Below are 19,330 nucleotides of genomic sequence, written 5' to 3'. Positions count from 1 at the left end.
TGCTTTTTCCTACGATGGGAAAAGTGAACTGGCCTTCCTTCAAGGCTCACAAGACTCCGTCAAGTATTGCAAGACGTTAAAAACCCACGTTTTTCCGTTTTTGGACTTCGTGCGGGGCAAGAATCCTGACCGGCTGGTGATCTTCCAGCAGGACAACGCATCAATTCACGTCTCAAGACACACCATGGGGACCTCCGTGACAAGGACGTTCCAACTATGGCCTGGCCAGCCCCCAGCCCCGATCTCAACCCAATTGAGAACGTTTGGGGCTTTTTGGCCCATGCTGAAATGGTCACCAATACGGCACCGTTGAAGACTTAAAGCGACAAATTGCCATCGAATGGGAACATATCACGCTAGCGTACTGCCGGACACTTGTTGACAGTATGTCGACACGAATGGCTCGAGTCATCTTGAAGAGAGGAGCAAAAATCGACTATTAGTCGACATGTAGGTACAGTGCGGCTATAAAAACGCACCAAACATTTTTCAATGTTTTCTTCGTAAATATCAAAAAAATTTAAAATTTATATAGCCATGGAGCTGTGTACGTCATGATGGGAGCTTCTCGTCATATCTTTCGAATAGAATGGTTAGATTTCGAGCTTGTTGAAAAGCAACTTCACATCATGAAAATTTTGAGGTGTGGCTATAATTTTGTTCCAGAATGTACCTCAAGTGACGACTGTGAGCTAGCAGGTTCGCGTTGGTCTCAAGCAGAGCGCAAACAAAACCCGCTTGAGGATGCATGCTCTGGCTCAAATGGACGTGATCCCTTCACCTGCGTCAGCCATCATGTGGCTTCAAGGGCACTTGCAAAGTTGAGGAATGCAACAAATTGACAAATTAATTGGAGATTTTTTTTCGTTTCCTTCAACTTCACCTGACGTTTTTTTGGACAGGTGGCGTTCATCATGCAGATCGTCGTCGTTCCAGTCCTACATGACAACTACTCGTACCTCCTGATCGATGAGCAGACGAAAATGTGCGCCGCTATCGATCCCGTTGAACCTACGAAAGTCCTCCAAGCTGCCCAGGACCACGACGTGTCCATCTCGATCGTTCTCACAACACATTCTCATGCGGACCACGATGGCGGCAACACGGAGATGAAGCGACTCTTGCCTGAAGTCGTCGTTGTTGGTGGTCGAAATGACAATGTCCGAGGAGTCACTCGCGAAGTGGACGATCAAGAAATCGTTCGCGTGGGGGCGTTGCAGGTGACGTAGGCTCTCTCTGTTGGACAGCCAGGTGATGATTATTTGGCGGGTGTAGGTGCGTGTGTTGTCGACCCCGTGTCACACCCCAGGACATGTCTTGTATCTATGCGAAGACGCGCTATTCACGGGCGACACGTTGTTCATCGCAGGATGTGGACGATTCAACAGTACGTTCCATGGCTCGTTCATCGCTGATTCCACCACTCTCTCACCTTGTCCCGGGTCGTCCGAAACTTCAGGTGGCACACCGGAGCAAATGCATTACGCATTGAACACTGTAATCGCCAAGCTGCCACGATCCACGAAGGTGTATTGCGGCCACGAATACGCGACCAACAACTTGCGTTTCGCTGTCGCCGTCGAGCCAGAAAACTGGGCAATTCATGCCAAGCTGGAATGGTCCCAGACCGTTCCATCCACAATTCCATCGACCATTTCGTCCGAACTCGACACGAATCCGTTCATGCGAGTCGATGTTCGTGCTGTGCAGAAGTACGCGGGCAGTGCCGACCCCATCACGGTCATGGCGATCTTGCGGGAGCGGAAAAACTCCTTCGGGCTGGGGGCTGGTGTCACCAAATAAAACCACCTCCCCACCCATCTATATTTCACATAACGTGTGCTGCATTAGTACTGAGACTAGCACGCCGCTTAAGTTGAGAATGCTTTCTTTGTGTCAAGTCCTGGTCAGTTGGAAGGACTCGAACTGGAGGTCACACCGTCCGCTCCACGCACCCAAACACTTGCGAGTCGAGCTGCCTGCATGCAGAGCCTTTGGGAAGACCTGGTTGAGGGGGCGGACATGGTCCATCGGGCAAAAAGTTGCTGCAGGCGAAGGAAGCATCGATGCAGAACGTCTCGTTCGCGCCATCGACAAGCAACACTGCGATCGGGCTCAATTCGTCGCCGCATTCGCTTAGTTGACCATCTTCAAAGGACTTGGTTACGGTCGGGTGAGGAGTGACCGGTACTTTCGGCGCGGGATCTGGGATGTACATCACCGGTACGACCACTTGGCCGTTGACTTTGGCGACGCATTTGATGAGCCCTGTGGACGTCACGGCACAGTAGGACCCGAATGGGAGCCCGTCCTGCGGCGGCGGGCATGGTCCTTGGGGTACCTCGCGCCCGCAGTGATATAATTTGTCGACACAGAACCTACCGTCGGCGCCGTCGACATCCACGGCTGTGTCTCCGTTGTCGCAACCCGTCAACTCGCCCGACTCGAATTCAGGACCGGTCGTGGGAGACGTTGTAGGTGGGCGACTGACCTGTCGAGGCGGAGGCATCATGTGATTGAATTTGTCTTGGAAGTCACCTGGAAGGACACCAGGTCCGCCCACGACGTTGGCAGCTAGCAGCCCAAGCAGGCACAGAACGCGGCGCATTCAGGTCGGTCAACGAAGTAACAGTGATGCTTGGCGGACGCAAACTGGTCTGAGTGTCGGTGCCGAAACCACCACACCGGCGTGGCTAAAATTAGCTCCACCTTCTCAACTGAATCGTCGACTCCGTCGATATTTGGCGCAAAGTTCTAAAGCTTCCTGTGTATCGGGTTGATGGCATTTGACGACAGTGCCTGAGGAGATGTGAAGCAGTGCACTGGACCATGGACCATGAGCGTCAGTAGTACTGGGCGAGGCTTGGCCGGCGGATGGAGGCACGGGAGCCGTCGTGGCGGGACGGTTTCTCTTTCTCACAGGCGATCGTCTATTGGTCAAATGCAGTTGCAACGGAGTGAAATTGGCTGTTTCGATTGGTGGACGCAATGAGAAAACGTGAAATTTTCGACGGAAATTCTCAAAAGTAGCACAATTGGCGATGATGATCTCTCTCCCGCTCGCGTTGTCCTCGATCTGCGTCCAGCGCCTTGTAACACCATGCGGACGGAGGCCGCCTACCTTGGTCGATCCAGCGAGCACGAGCTCGAACCTTCGTCCCATTCAACAAGCACCTTCGCAAGCGCTTACCACGTCAAACACCGTCACCATGTCCACGACGCATAACGTCAACACCAGTCACCCCGCTCGGTGCCTCCTCCCTCCATGTGCAATGCAACCATCCGCGCGTCGTCTCCACTGAAGGTGTACGATCGACGCAACCTGATGAAGCCGCCGACGTCGCTCGGCGCCCGCTCCCCCCCACCGCTGGAACTCGGGAAGGGGGCGAGGTTTGTCTTGCTCGCGTAATGCCACTCGGACGGATTCGAATGCATATATTTTTCCAATTTATCTGGAGATTCATATACGGTGCCACCCACGTCGTATGTACTTTTGATTTCTATGGTCAAGATGCATACATCGTTTGACTTTGTCGTCTCACCTACCTCGCACATGGCGTCCTGTATGTAATAGGCGGTCTCGGCGTGAACCAATCACAGGGACGAATGTTTGACGGCGATGCCAGGCGGCGGTGTAATGCTCTCGCACCGCATGCGGGTGCGCCCAGTATTCTAGCAGCGCCAAGCGGGAACGTGTCGGCCATCACGATGCTGCAGCTCACGGACGACGATGTGCTCCGGATGAAGTCGCTGGGCCGCGAGGTGTGCACGCACGTCGCGTACTCGGCGCGCCGCACCGAGTCGGCCAAGTCGTCGGTGCGATGGACGTCGATCGGGTACGAGAACGACGTTGAACTGTTTGAAGGGGAAGACGCGGACACGAAGGATACAAGCAGGGCGCTCTCGTACATGTGTGGAGAGACCCACGTCACAGCCACGATCGATCAAGTCGCGGATTTGTTCAACGCGACCGACGTGGACGCGGATCCGGCCGTCCGCGACTTTTACGCGCAGTTCCACGCGGATTTGGCACACACGCAGCTTATCGCGCCGGTTCGATCCCGGTCGAGGCAGTATCCCCGCCACATGATCAGTTTGAAAACAGCGACGATGGTCAGCCCGAGTCCGTCGGCCGCAACGAACCCCACGTCCAGCTCGCGAGACTTTGTCTACCTCGAGGTGGCGTCCGCACTCGTTCTACATTCCATTCACGTCGCTTGCGTAGAGCCAAGAAGACGTGATGGATGCCAAACGGAAGAAACGAGGGTGGGTGTGTGCGATGCACTCGATCGATTTGTCCAACGTGCCGTCGCCCCCCGAGTGTGTCCGCGGAAGTTTGTATCGGTCTGGCTTTGTCTTCACCGAGTCGGACGTCCCCGGCGAACTCGAGGCCATCTACCTGCTTCAGATAGACTTCAAGGGCGCAATGCCACCGCAGCTTCGACAAGCAATGCTGAAACAGCGCATCATGTGTTTACAAGTTCTGTCCGACCATTTCGCACGGCCGGTTCCGCCGCCGCAACCCGTGGGACGCATGCAACACGCGAGCCCGTCGTCCCACCCAAGCCCCTCCAACCCAGGGCACGGTCAGCACGTGCAGCAAGCGTCTTCGTCGAACTACCGTCAGCATCCTCACGCTCCACATCCCGACGACTTGCGGCAATTGCCACCCGCTGGCTACCGCCACCCGCCGTCGTCGCAGCAACAACAGAATGCCGTGGACTCGACGGGTCGCTATCCCGGCAACAACCACGACCAACCCATGTACCCGCCGTACGGGCGGCAACTCGCCACCCAGCCTTCGTTCCAGCCGCCACAACAACTGCAGCAGCAGGTGCTACCCAGCGAACAGCTTGAGGATTCCGGCAGCGCGATCAGCGGAGGGCACGGTGCGAACTTGCGAACGCATTCTTCAACGGGGCAGCCAACGCCTGGCCTCCAGCTCCTCTGTGACATCCAGTTGAAGCCCAAGCACTCTGCTGCGCAGTGTGCGTGCTGCGTGTCGGGCTTCAGTTTTCTCAAGAAGAAGCACAACTGCCGCGTGTGCGGCGAGGTCGTGTGCTCGAGCTGCTGCATCCTACAGCGTCCCGTTGTGCCCATCGACGGGATCAAAAAGTACTATATCTGCACATTGTGTACGATGGACAGCCGCCGGTCCGTTGCCCGCACGGCGAGCTCCCATGCTGGCCTGAACAACACGGCGCGCACGAAATCGGAGAACGCGCGAAGTGTCCTCAGTGGCATCGCCGGCGGCAACAACATCCGATCCCCCAAGTCGTCGCTGAGCGGGACCATGCAACAGCACCGGTACAAGCCACCGAACCAGCCTAGCCAGCAGCAGCTGCTTCAAGACCCCCGGCAAGGTTATAAGGTCCACTTGCACCAGCCCGCGCCGCCGCGCGGGCCCCACTACCCCGACGACGTGCCCTCATCGGACATGATGCCTACCCGCCACAACGCCCTGCCGCCATCTAACATGTACTCGAAGCAACAAGCAGGGTTTGCACCGGGAATGCCCCAGGTGCAGCTCTATCAACCGGGCCACCCGCGCCAACACCACCACCACCAACAGCAGCAAATCCAAGGGATGCAGCATGCACACCCCTCCTCGCATCGACCCAGCAACTACCCCATAAACAATGGGGGCTATCCTCATCCGAGCCACCAATACCACCCGCCGCCTCCGCACATGGCGCACAACCCGATCCCCCGAGGCGGCGGGTACCGCCACCCGCCGCCGCCAGCGCGTGAGTATGCGGCGTCCATGGCCTCAACAAATTACCCCGTCCCGCGCTACAACGGTACCAACAAACCCGACGACCCACGCATGTCGATGCTCCGCGACGAGCGGGAATCGTTCCTCAACTTGTACGACGAAGTGGGGACGTCCGTGTCGCGCGCCCAGCCGATTTATCAACCGTATCGCCATCCGTCGTCGGCTACAGATTCGTCGCTGGCATCGCGGCCTCCTACGACACAGGAGGTGTACATCCCCCCGGACGCCCCGACCACTACCGCCGTCAACTTGGGTGACCTCCGCAACGCGCCGGACGTCCTCGCCGCCCTCAACAACTCGCGCACGACCGGCGGCGCGTCCGGCCTCCGCCTTGAAATCATCTCGCCCAACACAAACCACCGTCAACCCGAGCCAGAAAGCGAACCGTACGGCGGTGGCAGCAGCAACTTTGAGTACAGCCGCGTTGCGCCGCTGGAACCTAGTGCTTCTGGCAACCTGCAAGAGCCGATCCTACCGCCGCCGCCGCCGCCCGCAGCGACCCAGGACGCTCAGTTGGTGGCCCAGCAACAAGCGCCTGGCATTTACAAAGGCTCGCGCTACCGCATCAAAGAGACTCGGTTCGTGCATCCTCGCGCTTCTCGGCGGACACTAACGGCATGATTGAATGGCAGGTACTATGCGCCGACGCCGGACGCGAGCCCCGACGACTATGTTGCCCAGGAACGTGATAGCATCCTTGTGGACATGCCGTCGCAGTCGCCAGCGCCGCCGTTGATGGCCGCTGCCGCGAGCCCCACCGCGCTGACGGTGTCGCGGTTCCTCGACCACGATATCGACATGTTCCTGCAGCCGATGGTCCACCAAGGTAGTGGTGGTGTGAGTCCGGCGCCGTTGGTACGTTTGATTTCGTGCACCGAGTCGAGACCTCACCGTCGTGCAGCTCGAAAACGAAGGAGCTGCGACCCCACCACCCTCGGACGTGAACGACCTGCTGCTGCGGCTACAGCAGCAAGACCAGCCTCTATCAGCTGCCACTCCGGACGACTCGAAAGACAGCGACGTCGTAGCTCTGACCCGGCTCCTTGTGGACCGCCTCCGCGGCGCCACCGATTCGGAACGGGCTGCGATTCGCGGCGCCCTCGCTGCCGCCGTCCAGTAGAGGACCCACTAGACCTTTCAAACAATACCCGTTTGTGCGTCGTCGAGGTGTGTGTAGATAAGTTATATACTCATCGTTCTCGTCACGCCCGGGGGCTTGCTACAGCCGGAACGATGCGACGTCGCCGCGAGTCAGGTCCAGCACGTTGCCGGTCGTCGTCAGCGCCTCGACGACACTGTGCGCGGCATCGCTGCAGCGCGGAGAGCCGCCGTCAAACTCGGCGCATTCGTCGACCACCATCCGCTCGATCGAGTCGGGCGAGTCTTCCGAGTGGATCGACGACCACTGCACGGCCGTGGTGGTGGTGGGCTCGAGCCAAGTTGACAACGGTCGGCCCGAACATGATGGGGCGCTGAACGCTGGTCCCGACGACGCGAGTCGAATCGGCGGGCCTTCCAAGTACATGTTCTCGCGGAGAGGTGCCAGTGGCGTCTGCTGTGGTCGACCGGTTGGTGACAGCGAGTGGCGCGATCGATCGAGCTGTTCCTGCTTCCACGGTTCACCGTTCGTGGCGCTGTCGCTGCAGACAAAGGCCGATGGCACGGATCTGTGTCGAGGCCGGCCGTCGTCTTGATTTGACGACGGCGGCTCACACCGGTCTGTCCATGTGTCCATCCACGATGCGGCCGAGAGGCGCATCGGGATGGCATGCGTGAATCGAGGCGACGACGCATCGTCCAAGTTGTTTCCCCACTGCGGCGCGTGAGTACGTGGTGGTGGGGGCGAGTGCATGAAGTACAAAGGCGGCACGGACGGGGATGTGCGGTGGCGTGGAATCGCCGCGACAGGTGTCGCGGTGGCCGCGCGAGCGCAATGAATGCACACGACGACGTTGATGCGGCCGACAACGTCTAGCTCGACGAGTGCCCATGTTGTGCAAGCACTGCAAACGACCTAAACGATCGCGTTGGAACAACAACAGACCACGTGGCCATGGAGGAGAGGCGGCACGACGGGTACCTGGTGGCATTTCCGACACGATCGTTTGTCCGAGTGCATGCCAAACGAATCGTAGCACACGGCACATCGCGCCGTCTCGGTCGCTTTGCTGTCGTCGAATACGTGCACGCGAGGTAGGTCTTGACGACTTCGATGGGACCGAAAGTACTGGGCCATGCGGCCGACGCACCCGATCCATGCCTTGAGTGTGCCGTTGCAAAGGAGTCGCGGCACAAATCCTTTAAAGTCGACTTTCAGCACCATCGCAGCCTCGGTGACGTTGCGCTGGTGGGTTTCCTTGAGCACATACCTACGCACGTACTCGTCAAGATGTGGACACCGCCGTGCGAGAGAGACCCACCCCGACGCGTAGATGCCTCCACGAACGTACGTGTGCGCAAACGGCGGCACCATCGGCAACTTGACAGAATGGATGCATGACACCCACCCTCGCACGGACGACGTGTTCCGCCGCGACGGCACAACCACGTCGTCTTGATGCTACAGCACGCGGTCGCGGTGATGACGCAGGCTTTTCGGGAACGCGGTCCGGATGCGATCGCTGCACCGACGACGCACCTGGACAACGACAAAGTCGCGATGCTGCATCAGGGACGAAGCACTTCGGATCGCCATCCATTGTATTCGCGTCGCACGGCGGTCGTTCTTGTCCATGTCGTACAACGCGCGCGACCCGATCACGACCGCGTCTTCGACAAATCGCTGGAAGTACGGGTTCGTGGTTAGGTTGCCGAGCGCATGGATTACTTCATGGAGAGGGGCTTGAACATATACGACGCCGCACATGAGGTTGAGTGGCGACTTGCTGTTGTGGCTGGTCGGGTCTTGGCCCACGTATAGTTGAACTCCTCCATCGATCGGCTTGCCTTGTGCAGTCCACTTGACAGGCGAGTCGTCGTTGCTGCCAGGGCTCGAGCATGCCAGCAGCACCTTGGCGTTGATCTTGGCGAGCTTGGTGAGCTCGGCCGCGTACTTCGGCGGCAGGTCCCCTCCTATCACTCCTAGCATCACGGTGCAATTTGCCGAATTGACCACAGAGGTCGGTGGTATCCGAATGCGGCAGGTCCACCTGGATGATGTACCCACTCCACCAGGTTGCACCTAAGTGTAGAAACCCTCGTGCACCTATTCGACCATACGCAGGACCAGTCAAACAAAATTCGATACAAAGACATGCATGAAATCCGCATATAAATTTTGAATTTCCGGTTCCGACCTGCTGCTGATGCACGATGCCCCATCGATCGTAGCGACTGGGCCAACTCAGAATGCAGCGGAATCATACGAGAGCGGGCCGTGACCACGGATGACGCGACCCTAGTCACTGGGGGCCCTTGTCGGGATATCCACGGTTGTGCCCTGGCTTGCACCTACCTGTGAAGGGCCGCACCTAGGGCGCACCATACAGCGCGTACGTACCACACGGTGGGGCTAAAAATAGCCACGCCACTCGTTGCCATCGAGGTAGATGGCGGTTCAAGTGGCAGAGCCGACGGCGGTCGTCTTCCATGCCCGCGAGATTCAGTCGTGTCGACGCATGGTGTCCACCATGCGCTGCGTGATTGTCATCTCTGAGTTCTTTCACCGCCTGCGGGACGCCCTCACCGCGTACCTCCGCGCCAGGCACACGTACGTCTTGCCCGTCCAGTCTCCTCGGGCGTACACCCATTGGTAAGGAACGAGCAGTCGGACATGCTACATACGCCCAGGGTACCTGTTGAAGTCGACGACCCACGGATGGCGACTACGATGCGTGGCTGATGCCAGTGTTGTAGGCGCTTTCGAACGTCGATGGCCATCCGCATTCAGACCCGATGGCGAAGGTATTGCCACCGCAACTTCAGATCTGGCCAAACGTCCTGTTTGACCTGTGCAGCTACACTCGCCGCCAGACCTTGCAGAGCCGGTTGCGAGCTCGCCGAAAGTACACCGTGAAAGCAGGTATCGTGCCACGATTTGTCTTGCACCCACTGGAACGTCTACGGTGCACCTAGGCATTCCAACGTATGAGCACGCCGCCACGATCATTCAAAAGGTGGAGAGAGGGCGGCAATGCCGGAGGCACCTCGAGCAACGACGGCGTCAAGTGGTTGTGAAGCGGTGCGCACCAGGTGCACGCTCTGCAGCAACCTCACGTGCATGGGGTAGAAACGTGTATGGCAAGGCACAATGGTCGGTGTTCGACGAGATCGTGACACCTCAAGTTCGCCTGGCGCGGCTGCATCGCCAGCGCGTCGAGTACAACCTGTTGGTGCACCAACTAGAAGAAAGTGCCGCCACAAAAATGGCTGCCCTGGAGAGGCATCGTACGCTCGACGCCTTGTTGCGAACAACTCCACCAGACCAACGTAAGCCTGTTCAAATCGCTGTGTGCGGTGGACGTGACCCTCACCGTTTCCGACGATCCTGCTGCGCTTAGCCATTCAAACGAACTTGATCGACGGCTACCCATCCGCATATGCCCATGACGTCGTCGAGCGAGTAAAGTTGTACGCCTCATGCCGGCTAGGCTAGCTCACGGGAGGTTGTCCAGTTTTTGGACCGAACGATGGCCACGGTCATGGCGCACGTTGACGCAGCCAAGAACGAGCTGCGGCAAGCAGCCGTGAACCACCCGCTCCTCCACCACGCCGCTACCTTGATCAGTGCCAGGTCTATTTGAAACATCGCGTTGGTTGCTCCATGCGCCGCGTAGATTTCGCGTCGTGCTTTGCAGGACACCATTCCTTCGGCTCCGGAACGCGACGCGGGCGACCGAAATTCGGTGCGTCCCTGAATCGTGCACGCCCGTTCACCACGTTTGCGTGTGTTTCGGTAGGTTTAGACGGTCGAAAGCAGCGTCGCTCGTTCGAATGAACCGTGCCATGCATCAACGGGCGGCGGTGCGAGCCAATCATGCCGCGACTGCCATCGCGAGCTGGTGGAAGATGCTCACGTCTATCGCGCTTCGCACGTCACTGCGGAAGCGCCGCGCCCACGTGCAGCTCCAAGCTCTGTTGGCCATCGTCGTGGCCATCGTGCCCAAAGCCAAAGCTGCCAAGCGGCGATATCTCGTCTCGACTGTTGAGGTTCGTCGTTAGCCAATGAATCACATGACTCATTCCGTCGTCGTCGGCACTTTCGGCAAGCGCAGATGCGATACCGTGCCCTGGTAGCGACTCGGCTCGTCGCAAAGGTCTTTACAACGTGGCGAGAGTATTCCAAGCAACTTGTGGCGCTGAAGCAGAGGCAGCTAGCGGCAGAAGAACGGGGCTTGATTTCCTACGTTGACAAGTGCGTGCGTCGGATACAGCGAAGTGTCAAGCAGTACCTCCTCTCACACATGGCCGCGGCACCTAATGCTCACACGTAGCTTTTTGCAGTTCACGAGGCCGCAGTACACCAAGGCCGTGCTGGCGAGTCTGCATCCAATCGTGGCCCATTACCACGACCAGTGCCACGGCGACTTGGCGATGCTAGCGCACTCTGTCGAGAGCGATGTGAAAGCGTGGTCGTGCGTCCCGTTGACACTGTGGACGCACATGGCCAACGATTACTTGATCCCGCTCGCCCTTCCCGACCCTCCCGATTCATGGTGGCCGGCCGCGCTAGAGCTCCTGCGGTAGGTTGCGTTGATGGTGTGTTGAATCGACGAACTGACTGGCTGGTGGATGCCCTTGCACCGTCGCACACAGGTTGGACACCAAGACTGTCGACCGATGGCCATGGCGGGTGTGCGTGTTGTCATTTGTGGACGCGGTGAGCCCGCATTACGCCGCCATGGACGCTCTCGCAATACAACTGTTGGAGATTGAGGCAAAGCATGAGCTGGTGTGTGTTGCGCGGACCTACCTCGTGCTCCTCTTTCAAACCCACCGTGCCAGCATACATCACAGTACGGGTGCACCTATTCGTGCCAACGTTGCTGCATCTTCCTGTAGAGGTGGCCACACGGGTAGAGCGCGAGCTGACGCGACGGTTGGAGCATGACCAGGGCATACGGCGTCAATTGCATGCGTCGCCCAGTACGACCACGACGGCGGCCGTGGAGTGCTACAGGTGCGTCTGTATTTCCTTGAAATATCGTCTCCTGCACCTATACTTGTGTAGCCGTTTCCATAGCGACACTGGGCCAAGCCCCCGTCTGTGCTCGAATTGCTTTGCCATGTTGGAATATGCCGTGTACCCAACGTGCTGCCCGTGCGGGTTCACCTACATCCGCCGTCCCACGGCCTCCATCTGCGTGCATCCTGGCCTTTCGGGCGATGCAAACATCGACGGTAGGCGGGCAAGTGTCCATGTGGCCATGCGATTGACAGGCTTCTGTTGTTCAGGTCCGCATCGCTTTGACTTTGGCGAACGCAGCGACCTCCTCCTCGTCCACGCATTCTTCCATGCGCTGGCGCCTCTTGGCCACTCCAACCGACTGCTGCATCCACCGCAGATGTGGCGGCTTGCAGTGGCGCACGCCCTGCCTTGGATCGAAGTAACGTGGTCATCGACTATGTCAAGCAGGATTTCACTCGAGTGTGCAATAGGAGCTGAGTTCGCATGACTTGCATACGCTCGATGCTGTCTGCGCGCTGCCCCAAAAGTTGCTCGACAACGAGATGGCACTGCCAGTCCGAGTCCACAAGCTCTTGGTCGCGCTCATCATAGAGCTCGATCGTCAATGGGTAGAATGCACAGCAGCTGCGCGTTAAGTATTCGTCATGGCTCGTCGATTTCCTCGGCATCGCGCCAGACTCCACCCTTCCTCATGGCTTCTGCTCCAAGTGAACCCGCGCTCGAGGTGGGCAAGAGCTGCAACGCAGCTAAGTTCGACGAATAGTTGAGACCATGTCGGGCCGACTGAATGCACAAAGATGATGGATGTGTCTGTGCATGTCGTCGACCCTTCTTTCCTGCGCAAGGCTGTGTGGCGCGAGGATCACTCAGAGCCAGCGCTGCAACACTCTGCTTGCCCCCGCTGGCAACGCCGTCAAGCCGTTTGTACGATCACGAGCATGTGGTGTACTGAGCCGCGCACTCGATAGCTCCATGATCAACAGGACACTGTGTGGAGGGGAAGGTGGCTGGTGCAGCCAGAACCTGTCGCACCTTCTCATACCAGAGACGCGGGGCCAACGACTCCCCAGACGCGACGGGCTTTCGGACCCGCGACAAACATGCAAGAGCTCCAAACGCAGCACAAACAACACTGCCTGGCAACGCATGTATCGGCGATGGTGCGATTGATCCAACATTACTTGCGCAACTTGAGCAGCAATCCCTTGTTGCCTTTGATCTTCTTCTGAAGCTGCAACATCGCATACAAAAACGCTTCCGCGGTCGGGGGGCACCCAGGAACGTAAATGTCGACGGGGACGATGCGGTCCACGCCACGCACCACGGCGTACGAATAGTGATAGTACCTACGCCGTGGTCGATGAGATCGCGAAGAACGGTGGCGTCAGACGTACCCACCACCGTTGGCGCACGAGCCCATCGACAAAACGTAACGAGGTTCCGGCATTTGATCGTACACACGGCGAAGGGCAGGAGCCATCTTGTTGGTCAAAGTCCCGGCGACGATCATGACATCCGATTGACGGGGAGACGCACGAAATACCATCTAGACGCCGCATAATGAATTAGGTGTTGTGAAAATGCATCTTCAAGACGAATTACCCCAAAGCGTTCCATATCGTAGCGGGACCCGGCGGTGTGCATCATTTCGACGGCGCAGCACGCAAGACCAAATGTCATGGGCCACAGCGAGCTACGGCGACCCCAGTTCACCAAGTCGTCGACCTTGGCCACGACGTATTCTGTTCGATACAATGAGTCGACGGAACGAGAGGTCAGAATGGTCGGGGACACCTTACGTACCGACAGAGTTTCGGGCGTTCGCTTCGGTGGAGAAGAGGTCTTTGAAGCTGGTCTTCGCGACCGCATCCGATTGAGTCGACAGCGGGGCAGCAGCCACGGACGTGGGCAAGACGCGGGAGACTGCGGCGGCGCGAGCAACGGATCGGCCCAACATGATGAAGGCAGGTGACTTATCTCGCCAACAACAATGGTGGTGGGCTACGTACTTCAGGGGGCCATGTGCTGTGGCCACCATAAACAATCGATATCATTAAGTACGTATCAAGCATCATACAAAATTGCTTACAAGCTCTGTTAAGTGCAATTGTTCATGCTGCGGTAAAAATGAAGGTTCGTTCAAGTGCGCATCCGAAGTTTGCTAATTGAGTGCACTGCGCGAAGCAGCCCAGGGAGAGCCACTGGCAGCGCGCTTCTGGTAACAGAAAGCGTATGCATACACATCAAGGTCATGGAAGTGACTGGAATGTGTGCACACTTCGCCCACGTCTTTTTTTGACTATTGAACGTCTTGGCCGGTTGCTGATGCAAGCAGTCACCAAACAATCAAAACATGTGAAAAACGATTGAATTTCGTCCCAATGTTTGTATGCGACTTATGAATTTATGAAAAAATTGCATGAAGGTAATGCGTGAACCGAACCATGTTCTCAGATGAAAAAATGTCGTCGTCGCCCCGTCACGCGCCGCATTCCTTTCACTGCACTTGTTCTTCGAATCAGCGCCACCAACAAGCTTACCGCCGCAGCATCGAGCCCGAGGCATCGTCTAGCTGGGTGAGGCGCATCCGGGAGGTTGAAGTTCGTGTCGACGTCATCGAGTTGTCGTCCGTGGAGTTGTTGGAATTTGATAATGATGGGCGTGCTGCGATGGGATTATATCCTAAATCCGTACGAAACGGGGATTTTTCCTCCACTACATGCGCGATTTTTGGTACAAAAATAGAAATAAGGAATATCTGCGTGACACACTCGGTGGGACGAAGCCTTCTCATACAAAACTCCATATACACGCCATGCAATTTGATTGGCTGACGCGCTTCTGTTGGTAGGGGGTGGTCCCATGTACAAGTTCCAATTCCTGCAAGATGAAGCGGGCGGTGCCGACGCGCACGAGTGCAGACCCTGCGCGGGTCCCGATCCTGTACCCGCGCCCAGACTACATCCCCATTGCACGTGGAGTTGACGACGCTATGACGCGATCACCAACGCCGCCGACGATGGGGTGGGATCATGCTGCGCCGCCACCGTCTCTCGTCCATCTCGACAATCTAGCATCGAAACGACCGCGATGGAACGAGTCTGCGTGGGTCCAAGACCGACGACGAGACAACGATCAGTTGCCTCCCATGATACCTATGACGACCCATGCTCTTCATACCACAAGGACGACGAGTGCAGCACCAATTGCTCCCGCAGAGTCCGACCCGTCCTCGGACGGCGAATCGGGAGACAAAGACGACGACAACGAGCCGCTGACGAAGCTCCATGCCAGCAAGAAACGCAACCGCATGAAAGATGAGATCGATGCTCTACGGAAAGAAATTGGATCGATGACGAGACACCTCGAGTGGCTTCGGATGAACCAAATGCATCAGTCGGCACACCAGACGGCACCCATTTGGGCAGACATTGCGAAGCAACAAGCTCACGAACTAGCCCGTGTGATGGCGGAAAACCAGCACCTGCGTCATGCCTTGGAGCAGCATCTCGACATTGCACAAGAGTACATCGACACAATCATTCCCAAGTCGCCGCCGCCTGTCGATACGGTCACCGCTGCCCTGCCCATCATCATGTGCCTTTAAATCAAATATAATTCGACCTTGAAATCGACCTGCCCCGTATCCCCAGTTTAAAAAAGTTAGCTCATATTAGTCTAACATATTCGGCGGAATGCATCCGTGAACACCATCCATAAAGGCAACACCTATGCAGTTCCGAGCGCCGCCATCGCAAGCCTCTTCACCTGACCTTCGCTGCCGTGGGCGATGCAATTCGCACGTTGTGCGTGAGCAGAGTTGCCATTGTCAGAATAGTCCCTCTTCTTGACTCCAAAGGAGTAGTCAGTCCTACATGGATCAAATGGCCTGAATGTGCCAAGACACATTCAGGATGTGCAGATCGCACTATATATCGTTTCGTCCATCCAACGCTCTGACGACATGGTTTCTTGAGGATTCCAGCGATTCATACAGCTTTGACAGTACCTCGACCTCCTTGTGATCGTTTTCGTTGCATCAAGGACTCTATGGAGGTCGCGGTGACGCACTTGCTGTTTCCACATTTCACGGGATCAATTTCTTTTCCTTCAGCACGATGGCACATCCTGGCAATTTGTCGAGATCTGATTGGTGGAACAATTCGAATGCACGATTTTAATTGGTGGAATCCACACTCCTAGCATTGCCTTGCCCCAATTGCAAACTCGCCTTCTCGGCCGAAATCAACTTGTTGCATTGAATCTTAGGCCTGGAGCTGCCCATGTCGCGCCACAGGCACCCTTACGCCGCTTCCATGCGGGGGAAATCCGAGTTCAAGAACTGGACTTCCGGCAAGGGGTCGCACCCGCAGCGTTCCAACTCGAGTTCTTCCCACACGCTGAGAAGCGCGGCGACCAAGTCATCCATCATTTCTTCCGTGTGCGCTGGGCTTGGCGTGATGCGGAGACGCTCTTCGCCACGAGGAACAGTCGGGAAGTTGATCGGTTGGATGTAAATGTTGTGTTTCTCCATCAACAGTTCTGACGCGCGCTTCACCTTGATGGCATCACCCACCATGACCGGCACAATGTGCGACGAGCTCGGCAAGATCGGAAATCCCAACGCAACCAAACGACGCTTCAACTCGGCGGAATTCGCGTGCATCATCATCCGTTCTTCTTGCGAAGATTTCAAGTGGCTCACCGCCGCACGAGCACCAGCCGCCAACATGGGCGGGAGCGACGTCGTGAAGATGAAGCCAGGACAAGTACTACGGAAAGCGTCCACAAGGGCAGCCGAACCAGCAATGTAACCCCCCATGATCCCGTACCCCTTGGCCAGGGTCCCAGTGATCATGGTCAGGCGGTCCATCACGTGGTCACGTTCTCCGATCCCCGCGCCACGGTTGCCGTACAACCCTACAGCATGGACTTCGTCGCAGAACGTCATCGCGCCATACTTGTCAGCTAAGTCGCAGATTGCATGCATCGGGGCAACCGTGCCTTCCATGGAATTGACACTTTCGAACAAGATGAGCTTGGGGGCGTTTGGGTCCGCGGCCTTGAGCTTGGCCTCTAGGTCTTCCAAGTCATTGTGCTTGTACACATGCTTTTCGCAGCGACTGTGGATGACGCCTTCGATCATTGACGCATGGTTGAGAGCGTCGCTAAACATGATGAGGCCCGGGAACAGCTTGCCCAAAGTCGCAATAGTCGTGTCGTTGCACACATAGCAGGACGTGAACAATAGCGCGCCGTCCTTTTGATGCAAATCCGCCAATTCCTTCTCCAACATGACGTGGTTATGGTTCGTGCCATGGATGTTGCGAGTACCACCGGCACCCGCTCCCGACTTCATCAGAAACTCGTGCATCGCACCCACAACCTTAGGGTGCTGACCCATGCACAGGTAGTCGTTGCCGCACCATCCGATAACTTCCTTCGTATGTCCTTCAGGGTGATGGAACAAAGTCTTGGGGAACTCTCCGCGCTTCCGCTCCAAGTTTGCAAACGAACGGTAGCGGCCTTCCGTCTTGATGCGATGGATCGTCTTTTGAAACCCACGCTCGTATTCATCGTGGGACAGGCCACCAAGGCGTTCGTACTTGCCGTTCTTAATGCGACGAGCGGAAGCGTACGTCGTCAACGACGGCGTCATCTTGGGTTCATGTTCAAGGACCTTGGTCGCGACAGCCGCGGTGTGTGCGCTGCGGGCTTGAGACTGCATCATGGTCGACATGTGAGGGCACATGCGCGTGAGTTGCGAGATGTTGGGGATCAACGCTTGCTTGGACGCGTGGTTGGCCGCCATGAAGGGGCACTTGGTTGTCTTGACCTGGCGGGAAGCAATGACACTGGCACGGGTGAGCGCCATCGTCAGCGACTGTCGAATTGGAAAATGCTTGGTTGCCTGTACTAGAACTCCTTCGAATAGATAAATCCGGATAAAAGGCGTTTTATTCACGGTTTTTACGAAACGCCAGGGCCATCCATACAAATATCAAGTGATCTCGGATGAGTCCTAAAATAAACCCAAGCGGCGTTTTTTCACAGTGCAAGGTGCATAGAGACGCATGCGACACACTCTGAGTGTAAAGTAGACGACGGTCAATATATTAATATTCCTTGGTCTTGGTTTCTGTATCTTTTGAAATAAAATAACACGGCGTAGTATGGAACATGTTAACTTGTTTGAACGAAAATGCAATTTATTTATGAAACATGAAAAACGTCGCACGGTCACTCTACAAGAAAAATACAAATTGAGTTCAAAATTATTCTATTATTTGATTCTTGTATACTATTTGGAGAGTTAGCAGAGAGTCTCCACCTACCACCCCTTGCACGTGGGTTTAGTTCAAGGAGGAAGTTTCGCGCACAATGACAGCCATGATGAAGTTGCCATGATGGGGATGCCTCGATGAAATGCTCAACACTCGCCAAAAGCTGGCGCAAGAGAGTTGGGCTGCAGGGTGGGCTCCAATGGGCACCGTTGGACGTAACAGCACGGCGGAGGGGCTGGTCGGGGCGCCAAGATGGGCTGAATCTCCCCAATTTTGAGCTGCAACTGGTCGCGGCGCCGACACCGCCACGGATGGCCGCACGTGAGTAAAATCAGGGGCATATCCACCCACTCCTGGGGCTTTTGGGTTTCGAATTCAGGTACCAATGCTAAGTCGTGACTTGTCGACGAACGCAGCGTGGTAGATTTTCCGTCGTTTGCAATACCGTCAAAACATTGGTTGTATGACTGCTTGCCGGCTACAACAAAACGTGGGCCGCTGGAGTGAACCGGGAAAAGTCTCGCAAGCGTTGTTCGATCATGAATTGGCAATGGGATGAGATGAGTTCACATACAAATTCACACACAAAACAATATGCAAAATTGTTTCTTAGTCTATGATTGGTCAAATAAGTTTCAGTGTTTTATCGTATTCTCTGATTGTTTCAGACGCAAAATCAGTCCATGATTGGACAAATACATATAATGAATCTGGAGTTCTCTGACTGGATGATTTGAGACACTGGACAGATTTCGCTACAGGATTTTCCTGTGAACTTTCCCTGTGGAACCTTCATCGGATCTCACTGGGAAATTTACTTCCGAAAAATTCCGGTGAGGTCTACCCCACAGGGATGACAAATCTACACACAAAGCAGTTAATACAGTGAACCCGGAAAAAGCCGACACCCCCAAAAAAGCCGACCACCTCTGTAAGATGATCTGATTTACTTCCTCTGTTAGCTATTACTGCCACCATTTGAATTGCAAGTGACCCCAAAAATTCATATCTTATCCAAATTTGATGGTCAATATCATAAAAAATGGAGAATAAAAAACAGAGGGATCATCCAATGGCACGGAGGACTCCAGAGGAAATTTTGGTGGTCGAAATCGACCCCGCGTGAGAGCCACCAAATTGTAT

General features: G+C 56.2%; 8 protein-coding genes across 9 annotated transcripts; 4 read left to right on the top strand and 4 right to left on the bottom strand.

The window, feature by feature from the left end:
- Positions 1 to 863: 863 nt before the first annotated feature.
- Positions 864 to 1,900, top strand: H310_04393 (hydroxyacylglutathione hydrolase). The gene is made up of 3 exons (XM_008868720.1): positions 864 to 1,220; positions 1,276 to 1,387; positions 1,460 to 1,900. Exons 1-3 carry the CDS (start codon positions 915 to 917, stop codon positions 1,801 to 1,803), a joined length of 762 nt encoding a protein of 253 aa, XP_008866942.1. The 5' UTR covers positions 864 to 914; the 3' UTR covers positions 1,804 to 1,900.
- H310_04392 (hypothetical protein) lies at positions 1,831 to 2,808 on the bottom strand. The gene has a single exon (XM_008868719.1). It carries the CDS (start codon positions 2,606 to 2,608, stop codon positions 1,934 to 1,936), a length of 675 nt encoding a protein of 224 aa, XP_008866941.1. The 5' UTR covers positions 2,609 to 2,808; the 3' UTR covers positions 1,831 to 1,933.
- A 775-nt stretch (positions 2,809 to 3,583) lies between these two features.
- H310_04391 (hypothetical protein) lies at positions 3,584 to 6,981 on the top strand. Its single transcript, XM_008868718.1, has 4 exons — positions 3,584 to 4,179; positions 4,226 to 6,354; positions 6,409 to 6,631; positions 6,678 to 6,981. Exons 1-4 carry the CDS (start codon positions 3,607 to 3,609, stop codon positions 6,894 to 6,896), a joined length of 3,144 nt encoding a protein of 1,047 aa, XP_008866940.1. The 5' UTR covers positions 3,584 to 3,606; the 3' UTR covers positions 6,897 to 6,981.
- H310_04390 lies at positions 6,928 to 8,900 on the bottom strand. 2 transcript variants are annotated; one of them, XM_008868717.1, is made up of 5 exons: positions 8,604 to 8,900; positions 8,415 to 8,558; positions 8,197 to 8,336; positions 7,857 to 8,145; positions 6,928 to 7,790 (listed from the first exon to the last, which is right to left on the bottom strand). In XM_008868717.1, exons 1-5 carry the CDS (start codon positions 8,862 to 8,864, stop codon positions 6,996 to 6,998), a joined length of 1,629 nt encoding a protein of 542 aa, XP_008866939.1. In that variant the 5' UTR covers positions 8,865 to 8,900; the 3' UTR covers positions 6,928 to 6,995. The 2 variants fall into 2 exon arrangements, with proteins under 2 accessions (XP_008866939.1, XP_008866938.1); XM_008868716.1 differs by having other exon boundaries at positions 8,415 to 8,900.
- A 424-nt stretch (positions 8,901 to 9,324) lies between these two features.
- H310_04389 (hypothetical protein) lies at positions 9,325 to 12,672 on the top strand (the record flags this gene model as incomplete). Its single annotated transcript, XM_008868715.1, has 16 exons — positions 9,325 to 9,527; positions 9,632 to 9,679; positions 9,733 to 9,797; positions 9,851 to 9,956; positions 10,005 to 10,204; positions 10,276 to 10,337; positions 10,390 to 10,508; positions 10,552 to 10,620; positions 10,675 to 10,924; positions 10,990 to 11,162; positions 11,209 to 11,457; positions 11,531 to 11,730; positions 11,777 to 11,894; positions 11,946 to 12,115; positions 12,170 to 12,321; positions 12,374 to 12,672. 16 exons carry the CDS (start codon positions 9,325 to 9,327, stop codon positions 12,536 to 12,538), a joined length of 2,349 nt encoding a protein of 782 aa, XP_008866937.1. The 3' UTR covers positions 12,539 to 12,672.
- Positions 12,673 to 13,040: 368 nt separating this feature from the next.
- H310_04388 (NADH dehydrogenase [ubiquinone] iron-sulfur protein 7, mitochondrial) lies at positions 13,041 to 13,922 on the bottom strand. Its single transcript, XM_008868714.1, has 4 exons — positions 13,707 to 13,922; positions 13,506 to 13,645; positions 13,298 to 13,449; positions 13,041 to 13,249 (listed from the first exon to the last, which is right to left on the bottom strand). The coding sequence occupies exons 1-4, from the start codon at positions 13,858 to 13,860 to the stop codon at positions 13,081 to 13,083; spliced, it is 615 nt and encodes a 204-aa protein (XP_008866936.1). The 5' UTR covers positions 13,861 to 13,922; the 3' UTR covers positions 13,041 to 13,080.
- Positions 13,923 to 14,762: 840 nt separating this feature from the next.
- On the top strand, positions 14,763 to 15,547 carry H310_04387 (hypothetical protein). The gene has a single exon (XM_008868713.1). The coding sequence runs from the start codon at positions 14,791 to 14,793 to the stop codon at positions 15,508 to 15,510; it is 720 nt and encodes a 239-aa protein (XP_008866935.1). The 5' UTR covers positions 14,763 to 14,790; the 3' UTR covers positions 15,511 to 15,547.
- A 506-nt stretch (positions 15,548 to 16,053) lies between these two features.
- H310_04386 (5-aminolevulinic acid synthase) lies at positions 16,054 to 17,797 on the bottom strand. The gene has a single exon (XM_008868712.1). It carries the CDS (start codon positions 17,776 to 17,778, stop codon positions 16,207 to 16,209), a length of 1,572 nt encoding a protein of 523 aa, XP_008866934.1. The 5' UTR covers positions 17,779 to 17,797; the 3' UTR covers positions 16,054 to 16,206.
- Between the last annotated feature and the right edge of the window lie 1,533 nt (positions 17,798 to 19,330).

Source organism: Aphanomyces invadans (genome assembly GCF_000520115.1).
Source record: "Aphanomyces invadans strain NJM9701 unplaced genomic scaffold supercont1.7, whole genome shotgun sequence".
NCBI lineage: Eukaryota > Oomycota > Saprolegniomycetes > Saprolegniales > Verrucalvaceae > Aphanomyces > Aphanomyces invadans.
Note: the sequence above shows the minus strand (reverse complement) of the source record. Positions and strands in the feature narration are given on the sequence as shown.